The sequence below is a fragment of the Poecilia reticulata genome, chromosome 3 (genome assembly GCF_904066995.2).
Source record: "Poecilia reticulata chromosome 3, P_reticulata-male-v2, whole genome shotgun sequence".
NCBI classification, from domain to species: Eukaryota; Metazoa; Chordata; class Actinopteri; order Cyprinodontiformes; family Poeciliidae; genus Poecilia; species Poecilia reticulata.
The window spans coordinates 25,949,224-25,972,261 of record NC_088832.1 but is presented as its reverse complement, the minus strand read 5'-3'; the positions used below and the strand labels follow the sequence as shown (position 1 = coordinate 25,972,261).

General features: G+C 36.3%; 2 protein-coding genes and 1 long non-coding RNA gene across 5 annotated transcripts in view; 1 reads left to right on the top strand and 2 right to left on the bottom strand.

Moving 5' to 3' along the window:
• wdr76 (WD repeat domain 76) overlaps positions 1 to 23,038 on the top strand; it is a 57,057-nt gene continuing 34,019 nt past the window's right edge. The window contains exons 1-9 of one of the 2 annotated variants that reach the window (XM_081605362.1): positions 1 to 108; positions 14,934 to 15,044; positions 15,123 to 15,191; positions 15,306 to 15,395; positions 15,813 to 15,868; positions 16,169 to 16,286; positions 16,390 to 16,491; positions 16,683 to 16,717; positions 16,836 to 16,989. In XM_081605362.1, coding sequence (XP_081461488.1) covers positions 15,144 to 15,191; positions 15,306 to 15,395; positions 15,813 to 15,868; positions 16,169 to 16,286; positions 16,390 to 16,491; positions 16,683 to 16,717; positions 16,836 to 16,989 — 603 coding nt within the window. In that variant the 5' untranslated portion in view covers positions 1 to 108; positions 14,934 to 15,044; positions 15,123 to 15,143. Of the gene's footprint in view, positions 109 to 14,533; positions 14,853 to 14,933; positions 15,045 to 15,122; positions 15,192 to 15,305; positions 15,396 to 15,812; positions 15,869 to 16,168; positions 16,287 to 16,389; positions 16,492 to 16,682; positions 16,718 to 16,835; positions 16,990 to 23,038 lie in introns of those variants that run through there. The other variant, XM_008405495.3, reaches the window with a different exon arrangement.
• On the bottom strand, positions 1,437 to 3,410 carry LOC145551152 (uncharacterized). The gene is made up of 2 exons (XR_014086970.1): positions 3,306 to 3,410; positions 1,437 to 2,818 (listed from the first exon to the last, which is right to left on the bottom strand). It is a non-coding gene; the product is annotated as an uncharacterized LOC145551152 (long non-coding RNA).
• On the bottom strand, positions 4,635 to 7,732 carry LOC145551151 (uncharacterized). 2 transcript variants are annotated; one of them, XM_081605364.1, is made up of 10 exons: positions 7,498 to 7,732; positions 7,093 to 7,246; positions 6,458 to 6,508; positions 6,344 to 6,388; positions 6,211 to 6,272; positions 6,063 to 6,126; positions 5,805 to 5,858; positions 5,596 to 5,622; positions 5,357 to 5,510; positions 4,635 to 5,277 (listed from the first exon to the last, which is right to left on the bottom strand). In XM_081605364.1, exons 3-10 carry the CDS (start codon positions 6,470 to 6,472, stop codon positions 5,084 to 5,086), a joined length of 615 nt encoding a protein of 204 aa, XP_081461490.1. In that variant the 5' UTR covers positions 6,473 to 6,508; positions 7,093 to 7,246; positions 7,498 to 7,732; the 3' UTR covers positions 4,635 to 5,083. The 2 variants fall into 2 exon arrangements, with proteins under 2 accessions (XP_081461490.1, XP_081461489.1); XM_081605363.1 differs by lacking the exons at positions 7,093 to 7,246; positions 7,498 to 7,732 and having other exon boundaries at positions 6,458 to 6,985.

Below are 23,038 nucleotides of genomic sequence, written 5' to 3'. Positions count from 1 at the left end.
TGTTGCTAAGAGATGAGTGTGTTTACTGGTAACTAGGAGCCACGAAGTGAACTTCAGATATTTACTTTAGCGTAATTTGCCAACGGTAAATGTCTTGTATCTAATCAGGTAAGCGTTATTTCGAATGAGCTTTTGTTTTATAAACTACTTGTTATTAATTTGGTTTTAAGAGATAAACGGGGTTTTTCTGGTAACGAACTGCCACGAAGTATAAATCGAGATTTTTACTTTTGAGATGAATGTGTGTTTAGTATACTAGCCACTGCAAAAAATAACTTTTCTGCAAAATTCACCTACTGCACAATTCTTGTTAGTGTAAAATAAGTGGTATTTCAAAAGAGCGGGAGAAACATTATATTTTTTTTATCAGTAATAATTTTTGTTGCTACGCTGCTAATCTGTTGCTTAGAGATGATCGCGTTTTCTGGTAACCAAGGTCCACAAAGTTCCATAAAGTAAACGTCTGAGAGCGAGGAGAAGAAATCATATGTTTTTTGAACAATAACAATTTTTGTTGCTAATCTGTTGCTAAGAGATGAGTGTGTTTACTGGTAACCAAGTGCCACGAAGTGAACTTCAGATTTTTACTTTTGCAAAAGTAAAAATCAAAAAGCAGAGCACAAACATTTCTAATGTAACTACTGCCCACATTAAAAGTAGGCTTTTTCCTAAAATAAGCTTTTTAGCCATTTTGTTTATTTATTAACCATGTTTAGCACACTGAATGGAGGAAGTCAATGTAAGACAACATGCTAGTTATAGCCCACATGCCACTGGCTGCATTTAGGCTAATATTACCATTATTCGATATTGATATAGCCTAATGTTTCGTGATACTAAGTATAGGCTACAGAACAAAGACAGAAATATTTACAGAAAGAGATGTTTAAGCAGAATCATCGCAAAGGCAGAAATGAGAAAAAAAAAACACCATTCATCTTAAACTCCTACTGTAGAACTGGCTTTAATTCTTCAGTTAAAGGAATTCTATTAAAAAACAGAAACACCTGCTTTACAAGCAGACTTAAAATGTTCCTTTCTGTGAGCACCCTATGTATCATCTGATATTGTTCGGACAGGTTCAGATCTGATATCACTTGCCTTGTTAAATTTCCTGTTCCTAAGTTCTCTGTAGAGGCCCAGAAATTTGGTAATGAGTCAGATTTCTAAGTTTTAAAATGTTATCAGAAAAGTAGAAAGTTTTCAAATTATTTTCCTTACACTTTACAGTTATGCAGCACTTTGTGTTGATCTGAAGTAATCATCTTTGTTGTAAAATATCTTGGAATTTGTGGCTGCAGCATTGCAAATGCTAGAAATAGTTATGGGATGTAAGCACTTCTGCACATTATGGTGCTTGTTAGAGAGCCCTAAATATAATGTTATTTCCTTCAGTTACTCAACATATACTGTTACAGAAACTCACAGTTTCAGTGTTGGGGTCACATTGTATTTGGGAAACGTTTAATAGTTGTGCACATAAGAAAAAAAAATAATGCAGCTTTTTCCAGCCATTGGTAGGATTTCCTGATATCAGCCACTTCAGTTATTTGTCGGTGGTACATCCCATGTAGGGGCTTGTCCTCCCATGATGGTACCTCCAGCACCTCATCCTCTGTTCCCCATTGTCTGAGACATTTATTGAGCACATTGCCTGTTGAGACCTTGTCCTTGGTGTATTTATGGATCTTGGATGTTTCATCCTGGACAGTGGCTCTCATACTCACTAGTCCTCTGCCTCTTTCCTTGTGGCTAGTCTCAGGGTGCTGGATTTGGGGTGGGACCCTCCATGCATGGTTAGTAGCTTCTGAGTCTTAACATCCGTGGCGTTCATCTCCTCCTTTGGCCAGCTAATTATTTATTTATGTATTTATTTTTATTTCTAACAGACAGAAAAGACAATCAAGAAAGAAAAAAATAAAATAAAATATAATGAAACAGACTAGAGAAATAAGAGGTAAAACAAATCATTATGCCCAAGTGACATGCAAATTTTATATTTTCTGTTTGAAAAGGAGCAGGTAGAAGATGTAATATCTTATAATGTCCTGACCCTTTCATACTTATCAATTTATAATCAATTAACTGTCAAAACATCAAAACGAGACAACTTGTTTCCATTTTACATGACATTTAAAGATGTGGCATTATTTAAAAAGTATTTATATCATCAATAGTATTTACAAACTTTAAAACAGTCATCTTATACATTTTGCAATAAGCTCCTTTTTAATCAGTTTTTTAAGCTGGTTTATATTTCTACTTTTTTGAACTCATCATCATTCTATACATCTACTCCACGCACCGATAAACAAAAACTCTGCATGGTTGTTCTAATACATTGGTTTTTCAAATGTCCATCACCTCTTAAATTATAACTTCCCTCTCTGTCACAAAACATTTTCTGTATATTGGGCGGAAGTTGCTGATTTCTGACCTTAAACATGAATTGTACAGTTTTAATATTACTGGTAAGGCATAGCTGTTTATTGCACTGATCTTGTTCTTGCCATTGAGCTGACTTCTCAGGACTTGCCTTATTCGTTGGAGGTATTTGGCTGTGACTCCTTTCCTTGTGACCTCATCGAGGTTGCCATTTGCTTGTGGTATTCCCAGGTACTTGTAACTGTCCTCAATGTCTGTCAAGTTCTTTTTTAAACTGTGTAACTTCCCCACTTGAAAAGGAATGGATGACCCCACGCAGACTCTTAATGACAGGGATTTACTCGAAGGATCAAACAGTTTGTCTTGCTTTTACTTCCATTTATTTCAGTGTATAGACATGTTCACCGTTGATCCAGAGGATTCAGGTAAAAACCTTTAAACAAACCCAAAAAATAATAATTACTAATCTGTGTAAATTAATTCCACTCAATTACAAAAGAAATGGCAAATTATATAGGTAAATACCAAGCAACAAAGTAATCAAAATTAAATACACAAGTAACTAAACTTATGTTAACTTTAAACTTAACTTTAAAGTGCATTTCAAGTTAATATTTATATTTACATTTCATACATTTAACATACAAACATAACTTCTCAGCATTAATAATAAATATTTATTATAAATTTAGCTTTAAATTATTTTTTGAAGTTGATGATAAATTAATAAACAGTTGAACTTGGTACCAAATCCATTTCATCAACACAACAAACAACTTAATCATAAAAGTCCATCAATCAATGAACGGCAAGTGTCACCGCCGCAACCCACCACTTCAGTTCGCTGTCACTAATGATCCGATCGGCCAAACTGGACACTTTTGCGGTCCGATTTCATATCAACACAGTTTATTTCTTACCGGCTGCCTCTCTGCTCATCAAAAGATCATCCAGTTGTACACAGGTTGGATAGGATCTGTGATTCAAAAGTCCGCAAACTCCTGTCCTCTTTGGCGGTTCTCACTCAAGTACACCTCGCTGCAGCATGCAGAAAGGGGCGGGGACGGACCACTGTCAGCCTCTTACCTTATATGGAAATGGGACCATTGCAATCCGGAAGTGAAGGGGGCGCTAGTGGCGCTATTTCCTGTACCAGCCGCGTTAATAATAATAATAATAATAATAATAATAATAATAATAATAATAATAATAATAATAATGTAACGTGGTATGTCCCTTTAAAAAAATAATTAAAACTATTGTTTTTTAATGTTAAAATCACATTAGTAATAAACAACTTAAAACAAGCAACAATAATGAATTATTATGTATATGTATTTATCTATTGTCACCCAATCTAGCTGAAACAAAAGGCTTAAAAAATATTTAGGAACACATTTATCCATCCATTAATTATCATACACGCACGCATAACCCTGGGCAGATCACCAGTCCATCCTAGATTAAGAAAACAGATACCAAATACTTCAAGAACGCTGTAGTTCAATTAATAGATTGTGATGTAGTGAAACGTACTCTTATAATAAATAAATTTAAATCTAAAATATAACTAGTGCCAAAAACTATTATGCTTGGTTGCAGGTGAGCTCAACTATTGTCATTGTTTACCATAAAGTCTCATTGGAAACCTTTCCTGTAAGGACTCCAGCTTAACCAGTAATCTGATAAAAGACACTGGACTGGTGTCCCACTATTCAATTTAGAAATTCTATATCAACTCTACCAGTTGTATTTGATTCACAAACTGCGCTCAAATATTCAATTGTTGCAAAACCCAGAGAGATTTTTGTAAAACTTTAAATGTAGCTTCAAACTGGAAACACTCAGAGAAAGTAGGTTTTAGAAAGTTTATTTGACAAGAGAATGATCCACTGTGGATTAATCATTGTTTCTGTATGAAAAGCTTCTTTGAAGTCACCAGATAAATAAATCAGGCTTATGTGTACATTCTAACGCTCTTCAATTCAGCCAATCAGCTCATCATGCGCCTCCGTCTCAGCCTATCGGCGCCGGTCTCCTCATCTTCTTGAATTACCCTTCATAAAGTCCGGCTTGATGTGAAGAACTGCTCCTCACCCGAGTTTCCATCACCTCCACCCGGTCTCCACCGTCGCTCAGCATACCTTTAATCTTTGTATTATGGTATGTTTCTAACTGAACATGTTTCTGTATTTGGTTGCTTTATTTAAATAAAAACTGTTGATTCTGATTGCTAAAACATAAACGACTGAGGTTTGCAAAGACAATTTTTATTTCTTCCAGTCATTGTTAAAGTATATGAAACGTTACACATGAAATACTGAAAGGTATTATCTTTGCTTGTATTTCAAAATTTTAAAACAAGGTTATCCAATTGTTAAACAATGCTGTTACAATATATTTACAACTACTTTATTGGTTCTACTTTCTCTTTAATATATTAGAGCCACAATGTTACTTTTCCTGGAAACAACAGTTCTACCAAAAAACTAAACAATATAAATCAACTGAACTACAACAAAAGGAACACTAAAAATGTACATAATGTTTAAAGAACACATTGTGAAAAACTAAAGGATGACAGAACAAATCCAAATGTCAGCAGAACAGATTTACAAAGATGTCACCAAAAAAGAACAATGTGTGACAACTGAAATGTGTGAAAGACTGTGGAAAACAACTATTATTCTCCTTGCATTCAGTACTGACATCCAGGGCAGTGTCCAGGTCTGCCATCACAGTAGTAACGAGGGTAATCTCCTCGTCTTCCATTTCCAGTGAAGCCCACACAGTCTTTATATTGCCGGTTACAGGAAGAACACGTAACAACTGCAAAAGGAATCCGGTTTTCTGCCTTGAATGACTTTGAAAATTTACCCCAGTTGATCTCACCTGTAAATGAATGATAAATTTCATGTAGTTTAAATCTAATTTAACATGTTTTATGTGGAAAAAAGTCAAAGGTTCTTACCATCCAGCCAAGCAAAGCGAGTCCTCTTCCTGAACACTGGGTCAGACACAATGGCTTTAAAGCGCTTGCAGGTTAATGCCAAGGTGAGGTAAGCTGCATCTCCCTGTGCTAGTATCACCTCTTGGAGAACAGCTTCCAGTACATCCAAAGGCATCTGAAAATTACAGAAAAACAGGTGCATTGCAAGACTATCACCAGAATAATGGCTATGACGCATATGATTATGAATGTATCTTTACCTGCAAAATTGGTGGCATCATTTGTACCTGCATGGTGAGAAGCATAAAACAGTAATTAACACTTTGTATCTCTCAGTGTCTTACCCTTTCCATCTCTACTGTCGTAAAAAAATGATGTGCAAAAAATATATTTTCCTGTTTAAAAAAAATCATTTCTGGTTTAAATACAAATCAAAAATAATAGTTATGTGTACATTTTAAAAATTAACCTCAATTTGTGCCTCAGTTGCTTTTGCATAGGTGTGGTCATCAGCACACAGAGTCTGTAAAAAATATAGATATTTTGAAAGTGAAAGATGAGCCCAAGTCCAAACAACATCAAAACAGTTTCAACCTTTTTAACTGTCCTATCCTGATTTTGTTTCATATTTAACAATCAAGCATTGCATAAAACTGCATTGTGAACGGACATAATAGAAATTACATGATTCAAAACTACACACTGATGAATTTGAACTAAACCATACCTCATATTTTGCCCCCTCATGAACTTTTTTCCGCTTTCTCTCCTTTTGTAGTTCTTCTTTGGACCTTTTAAAAGGACAAATTGAAGATTTTCTTTAAAAAACTGACTTATGTGTATGATGATGTGGTATATTGCACCATTATTCTTACTTCACAGGGAAGTTTCTCAGGAGAGTGAGAGTCCACCATCTTCGTATTGTCATCATGTCATTCTGTGGACATGACAGGTTCGCATTTAATGACATCTCCAACAGAAAGCATGCAGTCTTATCTGTTTCCTTACCTCCGTGAAATCAAATGGTGCTTCCATCACAAAGTAGAGAGCATACTGTGGAGAAAAATGTGATTATGTCTATACAAACAATACAACAAAATGGTGGGAGGAAGTGGATGTTACCATCACTACAAACATTCCACAGTTGTTGGACAGTCCTTGTTTAGGCAATCCCTGTGGTGTTTGAGAGAACATTCAAGAAAAGAGGGAAAATTTAAATTACTTTAACAATCAAATTAATGTATAAGACAACAGCCTTACCCACACTATTGACTGTAAACATTGAACGGAGGAATGATTGGAAATAAGCAGTCTGGTAGCTCTAAAGAACTATAATTGTCCAACAATAACATCTCACTTATATTAATATTTTTAATTTCCATTTTTAAAATAACTATCAGTGCACATACCTTCATTTTAATTCATGTCTGCAGAAATAAATGGGTAATATTACACTGCACATTATGATCAGTAAAACCGTACTTAATAGTAGATATATCACCTAATACTGTTACTCTTACTAGTGTTTTTTGCAGTTATTTACTACTATAAATATATGAAGTAGAGGGAACTACACCCACCTATGATGGCAGCTTTTAGTTTATAAAAAGTGTTAGACTTTCCAGAAATGTTGGCGTGCAAAAACATATTTCAAAAGGATTAACCTTTTTCTAGTCTTTTTTATGAAAAAAAAACCAACTACAAAACTGTTAAGAAGGTAAATAAATAAATGATAGTGTAAGTGTAGCTTTACATACCGTTATGTTGAACCGTAGCAGTTCTTGTTATGTGATTCTGTACCTTGAACGACTCATCGGCTTTGTATGAGCAAAGAGGACAGAAATATCCGTCATTCGTGCAATACGGAATAATCTTCTCTCCGTTACGAATGTTACAAATAGAAACGTGGATCTGTTAAATAAAATAAAAAACAAAGTTTGAGCATAAATACACTTATCAATTATACATTTTATTTACTTTTCTATTTTTATCTAATGGTGCCCTGCAGGGAAATAATTAGCTATGCTACATGCTAAATTTAACCTTACCTTCTATGAATTACGCATTTCAATAGTCTACAGCTGTTTATTATATGCTCAACGTCATCTAGAAAAGCGTATTGATTTACTATGTGATAAAAATTTTAAAGAAGGTAAAAATACCTTTTGCTGACTTTGCGCCTTTTCCATTTTGGATCGTGTGCCGAACACATGAACCCTCTCAAAATTCTTTCAATCGGCATCTCAAACCCGCTTCTTTAAGGTATTTATACTAGAAATTAGGAAAATAGCGCCCCCTTCACTTCCGGAGTGCAATGGTCCCATTTCCATATAAGGTATGAGGCTGACAGTGGTCCGTCCCCGCCCCTTTCTGCATGCTGCAGCGAGGACCTTCTCTTCTCACTTGCATTTTCTTTTTTTTTTTCTTGTCCGTCCCTCTTTTAGGTCCGTGTGGAAGCGCATGGCTTTTTTTTTTTTCCATCATTTTTTTTTCTTTTCTGATTTGACTTCACAATGTCTGCTATTGTTCCTTCTGGGAGTGAGACCCCTTCTGTGTGGACGACCTTCCCTCCATCCGACCACACTTCTCTAGTCCGCATAACATCCCAATGTCAGTGCTGAAGATCCTGGTGGTGTGTATTAGTGAGTCGATGTCTCGCTCGCTCTTGGCGTACAGCTTAATGTCATCCATTAAGTTAGGGGTTAGGGTAACATTAATGGTGGCCCCATTCTTGAGTCGGTATCCGTAGCCAGTCTTGTTGGTGATTTGGCTGAGGGGGTTCAGATGCAGAACAGCAGTAGACACTTGTGCAAGTGGTTTGCAGTATATATTTCAAAAATAAAATAAATAAATAAATAAAAAACTGCCCTGCGACAGACTGGCGACCTGTCCAGGGTGTACCCCGCCTCTCGCCCGGAACGTTAGCTGGAGATAGGCACCAGCACCCCTTCCCAATCCCACTAAGGGACAAGGATGTAAAGAAAATGGATGGATGGATGGAATAAATAAAAAACTGCCCTGCGACAGACTGGCGACCTGCCCAGGGTGTATCCCGCCTCTCGCCCAGAACGTTAGCTGGAGATAGGCACCAGCACCCCTTCCCAATCCCACTAAGGGACAAGGGTGTAAGAAAATGGATGGATGGATAAAAAACTGCAACTGCAAACCAATTGTGCAGTTTGCAGTATATATATATTAAAAAAATAAAAAATAAAAAAACCTGCAACTGCAAACCACTTGCACAAGTATTAATCAAATGGGGCAGAAATCAAAAACTCTGGAAAGAATCATAATTCTTTCCAGGAAACTCTCTGCCCCCACTGCTGTTCTGCATTGGTCTGAATCCCCTCAGCCAAATCATCAACGCGAGCCATCCCGTCCTTCCAAACAGACTCCAGGATGGTGGCTCATAGGATCCTCCCGGTCAGAGCCGTCATGCACTCCCGCGACATCTGCCCCCGACCCAGAGTCGGTTAGGCACCTTCTGTGGGAGTGCAGCGCTGCTGTGGACCTGTGGGCAAAGACCGGTGTTATGCCCAGAAAAGCCCCCCTGCCCAAATTTGCATCCCCTGTCGCGGGAGCGCGCATCGCTCTAAGCTCTCGCATATTGACGAGGAAACGGATAAAAATATGACCGAAGAGGAAATTTTTAAGATATTTGTAACATTATCACGTTTCCTAACCATGTAATCCCTAATACGGTGGGTTTTATTTCGCAAATTATTTGAAATAAATACGGTTTTTACACTTTTATTGACACATATGAGTCGAACTTTTTTTCAGTCCGTGTCTGTTGTAAACGTTCTCCGCAAATGGTTTGAAATTCTCTGCTTTGTCTTTTGATATCATAATAGCTCAAAAGCATTACAACAGAGACCCATTATGTAGAACATTTTATATCATGCTTCACTTCTAGTCTGTTAATGTAGGAGGAAATGCAACTTAATTTATGAGCCTGAAAATATTGGCATCCGTCTTGTTGATATGAAACTTATAGCATTAGCTCAGAGAACAAGTGTCATTACGTAGAAGAGATTAAATCATTTCAACTCTTTATTTCCCCCAATTAGCACAGGGATGCATGTTTTGGCAATATAGATTTTGAGCCTGCCACAATATGCATCCCTTCTTTATTCCCCACAAATATTATCCTATCGATATAAAACATGTACCAGCAGTTCTTGGAACTACTCAGATTATGTAGAAAAAATTATTTCACTATTAACTCTTGAATTCTTTAAATTAGCACAGGGATGCATTTTTGGACAATATGGATTTTCAGCCTGCCAAAATATGCATCCCATATCTATTCCCCTCAAATATTATCCAATTGATTTAAAACTTATAACAGCAGTTCTTGGAGCTACTCTCATTATGTAGAAATAGTTATTTTACTTTTATCTCTTTATTTCTCAAAGTTGGCACAGGGATGCATTTTTGGGCAATATGGATTTCCAGCCTGCCAAAATATGCACCCCTCTCTATTCCCTTCAAATATTATCCTATTGATTTAAAACTTATACCAGCATTTCTTGGAGCTACTCTCATTATGTAGAAATAGTTATTTCATTCTTAACTCTTTATTTCTCAAAGTTAGCACAGGGATGCATTTTTGGGCAATATCTCCAGCCTGCCAAAATATGCACCCCTCTCTATTCCCTTCAAATATTATCCTATTGATTTAAAACTTATACCAGCATTTCTTGGAGCTACTCTCATTATGTAGAAATAGTTATTTCATTCTTAACTCTTTAATTCTTCAAATTAGCACAGGGGTGCGTTTTTGGGCAAATTTCCAGCCTGCCAAAATATGCACCCCTCTCTATTCCCTTCAAATATTATCCTATTGATTTAAAACTTATAACAGCAGTTCTTGGAGCTACTCTCATTATGTAGAAATAGTTATTTCATTCTTAACTCTTTATTTCTCAAAGTTGGCACAGGGATGCATTTTTGGGCAATATGGATTTCCAGCCTGCCAAAATATGACGTTTTTTTGTAATTTCTTTTTTTTCCCTCTGATTCGCCGCTCTGTCGCTTTTTTTTCTCTCTGCGCTCTTCGTCTGTGCTGCAGAGGGAGATAGACTCGTATTCTCGATCTTTCTGCATTAGCTTCCCGCCGCTGTAGCAAGATAATAGCATAGTTAGCCGAAGTAGAACTAACCAAACTATTTAGTTTGACTCTGTTCATTCTGGTTGGTCTTTGTGTTCTGTGTGGTTGTTATTTTCATTTGAAGAAATGGATCCTAAGCTTTTTGAAATTATTTTTCAATATAAAGTTCATGGTCATCACGACAGTAGTCTGTCAAAGGCTCAAAAACATGAAGTTCGTCGAAAAGCGAAGAACTACGAAGTAGTTAAAGAAATAACTTTTTCAACATAATGAGAGTAGCTCCAAGAAATGCTGGTATAAGTTTTAAATCAATAGGATAATATTTGAAGGGAATAGAGAGGGGTGCATATTTTGGCAGGCTGGAAATTTGCCCAAAAATGCATCCCTGTGCCAACTTTGAGAAATAAAGAGATAAAAGTAAAATAACTATTTCTACATAATGAGAGTAGCTCCAAGAACTGCTGTTATAAGTTTTAAATCAATTGGATAATATTTGAGGGGAATAGATATGGGATGCATATTTTGGCAGGCTGAAAATCCATATTGTCCAAAAATGCATCCCTGTGCTAATTTAAAGAATTCAAGAGTTAATAGTGAAATAATTTTTTCTACATAATCTGAGTAGTTCCAAGAACTGCTGGTACATGTTTTATATCGATAGGATAATATTTGTGGGGAATAAAGAAGGGATGCATATTGTGGCAGGCTCAAAATCTATATTGCCAAAACATGCATCCCTGTGCTAATTGGGGGAAATAAAGAGTTGAAATGATTTAATCTCTTCTACGTAATTACACTTGTTCTCTGAGCTAATGCTATAAGTTTCATATCAACAAGACGGATGCCAATATTTTCAGGCTCATAAATTAAGTTGCATTTCCTCCTACATTAACAGACTAGAAGTGAAGCATGATATAAAATGTTCTACATAATGGGTCTCTGTTGTAATGCTTTTGAGCTATTATGATATCAAAAGACAAAGCAGAGAATTTCAAACCATTTGCGGAGAACGTTTACAACAGACACGGACTGAAAAAAAGTTCGACTCATATGTGTCAATAAAAGTGTAAAAACCGTATTTATTTCAAATAATTTGCGAAATAAAACCCACCGTATTAGGGATTACATGGTTAGGAAACGTGATAATGTTACAAATATCTTAAAAATTTCCTCTTCGGTCATATTTTTATCCGTTTCCTCGTCAATATGCGAGAGCTTAGAGCGATGCGCGCTCCCGCGACAGGGGATGCAAATTTGGGCAGGGGGGGTTTTCTGGGCATAACACCGGCTCCTTGCAATTCCCATACTTGCCAGTAAGGGAAGTCCTCGACACGAAGCTAGTGCTGCACTGGGTGAGCCACCGGAAAACATAAAAAAAGGCCTCATGGAGATGTGGCTCACCCTAGCCACCATATGGACCTCCAGAAACCTGCTGGTAAGCAGGCGCAGGCAGATGCCCACCCACGTTTCTGTGATCCGAATGGTGGCAAAAAAAGAGAGAAAAACATACAGAGCTACAGGTGGCGCGCCTGTAGCTCAAGGACACAGGCACAAAGAAGAATCGCCTGCGCCTCTTTGGATGAAGGAGCCGGCGCTCCATGGACAGAGGTCCCAGCAGCGGCGGCCTGGCTCTCCGGGTGAGGCAGGTGGGAAGGAGCAATGGGGGAGGAAAGCCCCTCTGAGCACCATCACTGTTTGGAAGAACGGGATGGCTCCAAACTTCAACCAGACTGGCCACGGATACCGACTCAAGAATGCAGCCACCAAAAGTCTCCTCCTCTACATGGATGGCGTCAAGCTGTACGCCAAGAGCGAGCGAGACATCGACTCACTGATCCGCACCACCAGGACCTACAGCACTGACATTGGGATGTCATTCGGACAAGGGAAGTGTGGCGGATGATTACAAAGAGAGGGAAGGTCATTCACACAGAAGGGGTCTCACTCCCAGAAGGAACAATAGCAGACATTGAGGACAGTGTACCTGGGAATACCACAAGCAAATGGCAACCTGAATGAGGTCACAAGGAAAGGAGCCACAGCCAAATATGAGGGGGTACCCAAAAGTTTCCAGAATGACGCTGCTGTTTTCGTAGTACACGATTCTGCCTCTAGGTATTTGTTCAACCACGCCTTCTCAATCAGTGTGCCAAGCGGCGTTGATGTGGAAGGTTTCATCTACCCGCAGTGAATTTTCTTGTAAGAGCTGTTTTGTCCAGCCGTCGTTTTTCTTCATGGAGAAGTTTGCGTGGCTGAAGCTTTGCTTCCTGCTCAGGAAAAAAGCATCGGAAACCGTTCAAATGTTGAAGACCGCTTACAAGGATGACGCTATGTGTCAAGCTCAAGTTTACGCTCTGCTAATGCGCTATTGTGGGCCTTCAAAATAAAAGCATGCGAGTGGAAGATTTTAAAATTCTTCGCAACTGAGGTGAAATTATTGAGGGGGATGAATGTGACTCTCTTCAATCTTGGGGGGGGGGGGCATGTCCCCCCCGTCCCCCCGCTTCCTACGCCTATGTTCACAACTACTTTGAGTTCCTCAGGTCTTTGAGCCACGCACTTCTGAAAAATGTATTTACTAATGAGATTCCAAAAGGCAGTGTTTTGAGTCTGCATTGACCAGTGTTAAATGTGCACAATTCAGAAATCTCTTCACAGTTGAATTTGCCAAAATCCATGGTTTAGGTCCAACTCTGAAAAGCTCTTTGCATTTTGCATCTTTGCAATGATGTCTTTCACTGCTCAAAGTGAGAGGTCTTACCTCTATGTCTTTCAAGGGGAATCAATAGAAATCCCTTTGTTTTTGTCTTTTGTAATGTTACCATACTGTTAATTCAGTCAGGCTCTGTTTGTTTTTTAACAGTAAGTGCCTCCATTATTTGCCATTCATCCTGATCAGCTTTGATGTTTTTCTTAATGCCAAATGATTTCATGGATGGATGCACTACTGGAGTAACTGTGTGATCAATCTGAATGTGATGTCTTCCCAGTACACAGCCTAATCCCAAAAACACATCTAGCTACTCTTGCAGGACGTTTCTCCTTTAAAGTTCACTTTGAATATTCTCTCTATCAGTCCATAAGTATACATGAATTTCCTCCCAATATAGCAGGTAGGCTGGCTTCTATCATCTGAAACTCCAACTCATGTACTTTGCTGTAGCAGTGACATTTCAACTTTACAATAGCACCATCTTGTGACAAGAATATGTCAGAAACCTAAAGCTAGATGCTACATTATCTATAGTTTCTTTTATCAAAATTGTACCAGGGAGAACATTGCAGTCTATCCTAGTATTAAGTCTGAAGATTAAATATATTGGGGAAACAAACAGGAAGATGTGGAAAAAATATAACAGGTCAGATATAGCAGATTCCTCAGTAATGATCAGTGCAGACCTTCTGAGAGGTTTTGGAGTGCAGGAGTCGCTTCTGAATACCTTTTTTTTGATTCGGTGGTGGCATTTGTCATATTTTATGATTTAGTAAATTGAAGTAGCAGCCTATCTACAGGTGAGAGGAAACGGTTAGATGAGCTAATCAGGAAGACCATCTCTGTCATATGATGCCGCCTTGATCTACTGCAGGTGGTGGGAGACAGAAGAGCTCTTGATAAAGTATTGAATGTCTTCCACTTCATCCATAAATTTGTTACAGAACTGAAGAGATCCACCAGATAGTTTTCAACATTATTTTTTTTTCACTTAATGTAAATAGTACTAATGACTTTGTATACAGTTTTCTAAATGACTGCACAATATTATTTTTCTTGTATATTTGTCCTAACTGCATTCTCTTATTCTTCTTTTTGTTTCACTGTTTTGTGAATATGGACGCTCCCACTGACGTTTTATTAACTTGGTGTTGTGACACTGGAATTTCCCCACCGTGGGACAATAAAGGATATTTCCATTCCATGCAAAAGTCTAAAAGTTCCAGAAGAAAAAAAAAACAGAACTAATAAAAAGCCTTTTAAGAAAGTTTCTGTAGATGTGTGTTATTAGATTTTTGAAGAAAAAAAAAGGTTACTTTTCAAGTTATCCGATGTTAACTAGATTTCAGAATATAGTGTTTCTTTTTAGCTTGCTTGAGCTGATTCCTATTCTTAATTTAACCGGTAGGTGGTAGTATTGCGTCAAATTGTTGTTTGCTAACCGCCATTGCAAAGCAAGAAGAAGCAGGCTCCTCCTCCTCTTCCTCCTTTTGTTACGCAAGAGAAATGGGAGGGATTTGTTACAAAACTTATACACCGTGTGGCGGCAAACAATTTGCTCCTCCGTCTACTGTGAATGTTAAAGTCCACAGCTGTGCAATCAGCTTTAACAGCTGGGATTTATTCACCCAATTTACTGAGTCCTTACGGACATGTCTACCAGACAAACAAAACGTGAAGCTGCTATGAAGGTACAGCAACTGTCTGTTTCTTTGACTCCTTTTATGTGATGAACTTTTGTGTAACACATTTCTCTGCTTACGGGTGAACAGTACTTGACTCCAGATACCAATGCAGCAGTCCGACGGTCATCTCGGAGGGCTGTCGCCCCTAAACGGCTCGACTTTTCTCCAGACATAGCAGATGAAAGGGTGGCGAAAAAAGTAAGTTCAGGCAGGGAATGGTTTAGTCAGTTATGTTGGAAATCTGTTCGGTAATAGGTCTTCATTTTGTCTCGATAGAAGGCAAAAACCAAAAAAGAAATGCCAGAGAAGAAGAGGATAAAGGATGAAGATGAATTGGTCCAGACAGTAAGTACCCCGAACTTTATACCTTTGTATCAGATGTAATGGCTGACGTATATTCTGTGTGTGAATGTCTGGAGGCTGTATGGATGATGTCAATATGGTGTCTTTGCATAACAGAATGATGGAGGGCTGTCTGCATATGAACTGGAGCGCCTTGAGAACATCAGGAAGAACCAGGCTTTTCTGTCCTCCATCAACTTACTCCAGGTAGATCGACAGAGGAAATGTTATCTCCTCTGTTAAAAATCATAACTTTCACAAGCAGGGTACTGAGTAATAAAAAGGGAAACTTTGAATTTTAAACCTCAAGTGCAACCAAGCCAGATTAAACATGATGCATTGTCATTTACCTTTGAATTCGTATTGGTACTTAACATGCATAAAATCAAAGGCATTCTTATAGCGAAATAAAGGCATTTATTGCTGGTAAATATGTAGCTCTGGTATGACATGTCTTTAATATTGGATCCCTGAATCAAGGTGCTTTTCATATACTTTTATTGAAGATGTCAACAACTTGCCTGCAGCTTTATTTCAGATTTGTTTCACTGTGACAATTGTAGAGATTGTTCCAGATGTTGTTTTTTGACGTGAAATACAACTGGTGTTTTCTTTTTTCATAAGGCCAGAGAGGATTTGCATCGGACCATACGACCAAAGCCATCGCAGCGAGGTTTGAGGTATGGTCAGCTAAAACTCTGACTGCTCATTTCAGAATTCAACTTTAAATTATTTTCTGGTTGAAAGAAATTTGGGTAAATTTTTGTTATTTTAGTCAGCAATGGTTGGTGAAATGCAAACTTTGTTAAATGGCACAATTTGTCTAAGTTTTATGGCTTTTCAAAGTACTATTTATTTATTTATTTTTAATGCTGTAAAAATATTCTCTGGCTAGCTTTTGCATTATGTTTTACCAGTCCTAGCTCTTTTAAATTTCTTTTTGCATGTTTAATTTTAACATTTATAGTCTTTATTTGCAGGCCTCAGCCAGCTGTTAAGGAAGCACTTCCCCCTCGTAAATCTCTGCGCCTTCAGAATAAACCAGCAGAGAAGTTGACTCTTCCCAAAGAGCCTATTGATTCGCTTCACCCTGATCTGGTATCATGTGATAAATGTGTACTATCCCTTCAGTAGTTGTGTATTGCATTCACAATACACAACTTACTTATTTAGTTTTTTTTTTTTTTTCATTCCACTAAAGGCCAGGGTATTAAGGAAGCCCAGTGGCGCTCTTCACATGAATCCCATAAATCAGGAAGTGGGTTTCAAGCTGCCATCAGAGCTTCAACAGCTCTGCTCGGAGGCAAGAATTACATATGTTTCCTTCTTATTGTAGTGAATTAACCTTTTTATATGCTTTACTCTGAATATCAAAACTTTTCTCTTGATTTTCTTTTAAAACTTAAGAAGCAAATAATTTCAGCTTGAAATGTATGTAGAAAAGTTTTGTCTTGGTTTTTGGTTTGAAACAATGTTTTTTTTTTTTTTAAACAGGACTCAACGGAGAAGATTAAGCTTGATCTAAAAGAGTGAGATTATGTTTAGTTTTTGTTATTTTAATTTAGTGCATTTTTGACAATTTCTCAGGTGACAAAGATGTTCTGCTCCTGGCAGGGAATGATAAATGGCTGTAATGTCTGAACACAGGTACATTTCTGCTCTGAAAAGCCTTAAGATGAGAGAAGACGACGTGGTGAAAGTGGTGAAGGATCGCATCTTCTCTGCAGCCTTCCATCCTTGCAGCAGCAGCCTGTTGCTCGCTGCTGGAGACAAGTGGGGGAAAATAGGACTGTGGAATATGGTAAGTTGCCCTTTTTCCTTGGTAAGACAAAGATTTGCAAAGGTTTTCTCACCCCTTTAACATTTTGTGAACTTACATTTTTATGCGACATAATTTGCAATAAAAGCTGGACTTGCAGCTTTTTTTCAACAACAATTTTTTCTTGCCAATTTCCCACAAAATCCAGACTTACAAATTTTACTGCCTATAGATTCTCCCATCTTAGTGGTTGATCATTGCAGCTCCCTATGATTTACCTGAGGTCCTTTGGCTACTTGTTTTTTAAGACTTTAAGAGGGATGCATTCATTTATTTATTTTATACAATTTAAAACGATCATAAGCCATTCCCTACCGTGGATAAAGTTTTTTTTTTTTTTGTTTTTAAACTGTTCTGCTGCTTTGGGAGACATTTTTCAGGCTTAATTTATTAAATATGTGTGCATATTTCAAACTTCCTGACCTAGAAATGATCTATAATTCAGTTTCACAGGAAGCATAGCAGAGGGGATGTAATCAGTGAGAATGCATTCTGCATTCTCACTTATAGTGTTTCTGTTTTTCTTTATCAGTGAGAATGCATCCTGCATTCTCACTTATAGTGTTTCTGTTTTTCTTTATTATTATTATCAGTGAGAATGCATTCTGCATTCTCACTTATAGTGTTTCTGTTTTTCTTTATCTTTATCAGTGAGAATGCATTCTGCATTCTCACTTATAGTGTTTCTGTTTTTCTTTATCTTTATTATTATCAGTGAGAATGCATTCTGCATTCTCACTTATAGTGTTTCTGTTTTTCTTTATTATTATTATCAGTGAGAATGCATTCTGCATTCTCACTTATAGTGTTTCTGTTTTTCTTTATCAGTGAGAATGCATCCTGCATTCTCACTTATAGTGTTTCTGTTTTTCTTTATCTTTATTATTCTGACTTCCGTACGTTTTTTGTCGCTTAACTACTTTCACTATCTTTCACTAATTGTACTAATTTATATATCAAAACGTTCAGCTCCTTCAGGAGAATGGTGCTATGACTTTTGGTAACCTTCACTATTGCACTTTTTGAAATAATTGCACTTTTGTGCAAATATTTTGCCCATTGAAATGAATGGTGGAATTCGGCAGTTACTAGAGTGTGCACTCTAGTAACTGCCGTTTTTGAACTTTTTCTGCTGTTTGACAAACAAAATTATGCTGTTCACACATATTTCACTGTAGAGAAATATTTTATGCATTAAAATGTAGCCACTAGTGTCTACTTTATGGAATTATTACCATTATTGAAACAGGATTTACTGTTTTTTGTTAAACTCCTCTGGAGTACAACCTTGTCACACTTTCTCCTATTCTTTCAATGTATTTTCTTCTTGTGCTCTGTTTTGTCTGTTTCTATGCATTCTGCTTGTCTACTTTTCTGTTTGCCTTCTGGTTTTACTATCTTTTAAGATCTTCTACAATCTTTAATCAATTTTATAAATTCATATATCAAACATTTCTTCTTCTTCTGACCCTTTTTGCTTTTGGTTTTCCTCTGTTTTACTCCTTCAAATATTTCTGGTTTACTGTTTCCACTAATGTTTTATACTTATTACGGTTTCACTATTCAATTGTTTCAACTATTCCTGGGATTGCACTAATTTCCTGTTGTTTCAATTATGCTCTTTCTTAAACTCTGTTTCACTTTTTCACTTTTTCAAATAATTCAGCTTGCACACAAACTCCTGATTCTGCTGAATTCTGCTATAATTTATATATTATATAATTTATATAATTTATACAGTATAATTCACTATTAATTCACTATTATATTATTAATATAGTATATTCACTATTCAACTGATTCAACTATTTCTATGTTTCTATGCATTTTGCTTGTCTACTTTTCTGTATATTCCTTTGATTCTACTGGTTTTACTGTCGGCAAAGGTCTTCTGCAAACTTTTATCAATTTTATCAATTCACATATCAAACTTTTCTGCTTCTTCTGACCCTTTTGTTGTTTCAACTATTCCTGGGATTTCCCTAATTTCCTTTTGTTTCAATTATGCTCTTTTTTAAACTTTGTTTCACTTTTGACTTTTTCAAACAATTCAGGTTGCACACAAACTCCTGCTTCGTCTGCTGAATTCTACTATAATTTATATAATATATTATATAATTTATATAATTTATACAATATAATTCACTATTAATTCACTATTATACTAATAATATAGTATATTCACTATTCAATTGTTTCAAGTATTTCTGGGTTATATCCTAAAACATAAAGTGGCATTATTGTCAGTTGCTATGGCAGCGAGTCTGCGTAGCTTGGGGAAAACAGATCACTTTGCTGTGGATCATAGCACGAAATTAATACCTACATTTAAGTTTCACTGAGTTAACGCGGCTATAGATGACATGTAAAATATTAGTCTTTTTGCCCACAGCGTTGTATGCATGCGCGAAATTTCCGTAGGTCCAATAGCATGCATGGTGTCTAAGTCATAAGTCAGTGCCTCACCAGCAATGAACCTCACCGTACGTCACTGATATATAGTGTGTGTGTGCCAAACTGGTGCCAAATCTTTCGAAGTGAAATATCCAAGTGCTCCTGAATGTCTCTGACGTTCTGCTTGGCGTTCTCTGCCGTTACGTTCTCCCTTCTTCGTTTGTGGAGTTACAATATCTGGGTTCATGAGCGCCCCCAGCGATGAGGCAGAGAACTGAATACCTCACCTCGAATCTGTATGGCGTTTGCCGTCTCGAGTAACATGCCGTTTCGATCGCTCCTCAGCACACGAAACACGTTACACACACAGTTGGTGACTATAAAAACAGTACATTAAATACTTGGAATTAATTATGGGAAATCAGTTAAGACATTAAATGTTTTTAACCATGTTATTTGCGACGCACAGACAGACGGAGCATGCTCTCATAGAATAACAACCAGTGCAGTTAGCGAGAAGTTGTGCAATCCCAGGTGCTGCATCACTGGCTTTGCTTGTTATACTTATTACTGTTTCACTATTCAATTGTTTCAACTATTCCTGGGATTGCACTAATTTTTTCCTGTTGTTTCAATTATGCTCTTTCTTAAACTCTGTTTCACTTTTTGACTTTTTCAAATAATTCAGGTTGCACACAAACTCCTGCTTCTGCTGAATTCTGCTATAATTTATATATTATATAATTTATATAATTTATGCAGTATAATTCACTATTAATTCACTATTAAATATATTAATATAGTATATTCACTATTCAATAGTTTCAACTATTTCTATTTCTTCCACTATCTTCGGCTTTCTTCTGCTTTCTTCTACTTTCTTCTACTTTCTTCTACTCCTTAAACTTTTCTCTACTTTTTCTTGCATTTCTGCAGCAGTCATTCTGCAAATATGCATTCTCACGGCTGTTTCGCTAGGAACAGCTATTTTTCTAGTTATTATTATTATTATTCTGTCTTCCGTACGTTTTTTGTCGCTTAACTACTTTCACTATCTTTCACTAATTGTACTAAATTATATATCAAAACGTTCAGCTCCTTCAGGAGAATGGTGCTATGACTTTTGGTAACCTTCACTATTGCACTTTTTGAAATAATTGCACTTTTGTGCAAATATTTTGCCCATTGAAATGAATGGGGAAATTCGGCGAACTGCCGTTTTTGAACTTTTTCTGCTGTTTGACAAACAAAATTATGCTGTTCATACATATTTCACTGTAGAGAAATATTTTATGCATTAAAATATAGCCACTAGTGTCTACTTTATTGAATTATTACCATTATTTCAACAGGATTTACTGTTTTCTGTTAAACTCCTCTGGAGTACAACCTTGTCACACTTTCTCCTATTCTTTCAATGTATTTTCTTCTTGTGCTCTGTTTTTATCTGTGTCTATGCTTTCTGCTTGCCTACTTTTCTGTTTGCCTTCTGGTTTTACTGGTTTTACTATCTTTTAAGATATTCTACTCTCTTTAATCAATTTTATAAATTCATATATCAAACATTTCTACTTCTTCTGAACCTTTTTGCTTTTGGTTTTCCTCTGTTTTACTCCTTCAAATATTTCTGGTTCACTGTTTCCACTAATTTTTTATACTTATTACTTTCACTATTCAATTGTTTCAACTATTCCTGGGATTGCACTAATTTCCTGTTGTTTCAATTATGCTCTTTCTTCAACTCTGTTTCACTTTTTGACTTTTTCAAATAATTCAGGTTGCACACAAACTCCTGCTTCTGCTGAATTCTGCTATAATTTATATATTATATAATTTATATAATTTATGCAGTATAATTCACTATTAATTCACTATTAAATATATTAATATAGTATATTCACTATTCAATAGTTTCAACTATTTCTATTTCTTCCACTATCTTCTGCTTTCTTCTGCTTTCTTCGGCTTTCTTCTGCTTTCTTCTACTTTCTTCTACTTTCTTCTACTCCTTAAACTTTTCTCTACTTTTTCTTGCATTTCTGCAGCAGTCATTCTGCAAATATGCATTCTCACGGCTGTTTCGCTAGGAACAGCTATTTTTCTAGTTATTATTATTATTCTGTCTTCCGTACGTTTTTTGTCGCTTAACTACTTTCACTATCTTTCACTAATTGTACTAAATTATATATCAAAACGTTCAGCTCCTTCAGGAGAATGGTGCTATGACTTTTGGTAACCTTCACTATTGCACTTTTTGAAATAATTGCACTTTTGTGCAAATATTTTGCCCATTGAAATGAATGGGGAAATTCGGCGAACTGCCGTTTTTGAACTTTTTCTGCTGTTTGACAAACAAAATTATGCTGTTCATACATATTTCACTGTAGAGAAATATTTTATGCATTAAAATATAGCCACTAGTGTCTACTTTATGGAATTATTACTATAATTACTACAGGATTTACTGTTTTCTGTTAAACTCCTCTGGAGTACAACCTTGCCACACTTTCTCCTATTCTTTCAATGTATTTTCTTCTTGTGCTCTGTTTTTATCTGTGTCTATGCATTCTGCTTGTCTACTTTTCTGTTTGCCTTCTGGTTTTACTGGTTTTACTATCTTTTAAGATATTCTACTATCTTTAATCAATTTTATAAATTCATATATCAAACATTTCTACTTCTTCTGAACCTTTTTGCTTTTGGTTTTCCTCTGTTTTACTCCTTCAAATATTTCTGGTTCACTGTTTCCACTAATTTTTTATACTTATTACTTTCACTATTCAATTGTTTCAACTATTCCTGGGATTGCACTAATTTCCTGTTGTTTCAATTATGCTCTTTCTTAAACTCTGTTTCACTTTTTGACTTTTTCAAATAATTCAGGTTGCACACAAACTCCTGCTTCTGCTGAATTCTGCTATAATTTATATATTATATAATTTATATAATTTATGCAGTATAATTCACTATTAATTCACTATTAAATATATTAATATAGTATATTCACTATTCAATAGTTTCAACTATTTCTATTTCTTCCACTATCTTCGGCTTTCTTCTGCTTTCTTCTACTTTCTTCTACTTTCTTCTACTCCTTAAACTTTTCTCTACTTTTTCTTGCATTTCTGCAGCAGTCATTCTGCAAATATGCATTCTCACGGCTGTTTCGCTAGGAACAGCTATTTTTCTAGTTATTATTATTATTCTGTCTTCCGTACGTTTTTTGTCGCTTAACTACTTTCACTATCTTTCACTAATTGTACTAAATTATATATCAAAACGTTCAGCTCCTTCAGGAGAATGGTGCTATGACTTTTGGTAACCTTCACTATTGCACTTTTTGAAATAATTGCACTTTTGTGCAAATATTTTGCCCATTGAAATGAATGGGGAAATTCGGCGAACTGCCGTTTTTGAACTTTTTCTGCTGTTTGACAAACAAAATTATGCTGTTCATACATATTTCACTGTAGAGAAATATTTTATGCATTAAAATATAGCCACTAGTGTCTACTTTATTGAATCATTACCATTATTTCAACAGGATTTACTGTTTTCTGTTAAACTCCTCTGGAGTACAACCTTGCCACACTTTCTCCTATTCTTTCAATGTATTTTCTTCTTGTGCTCTGTTTTT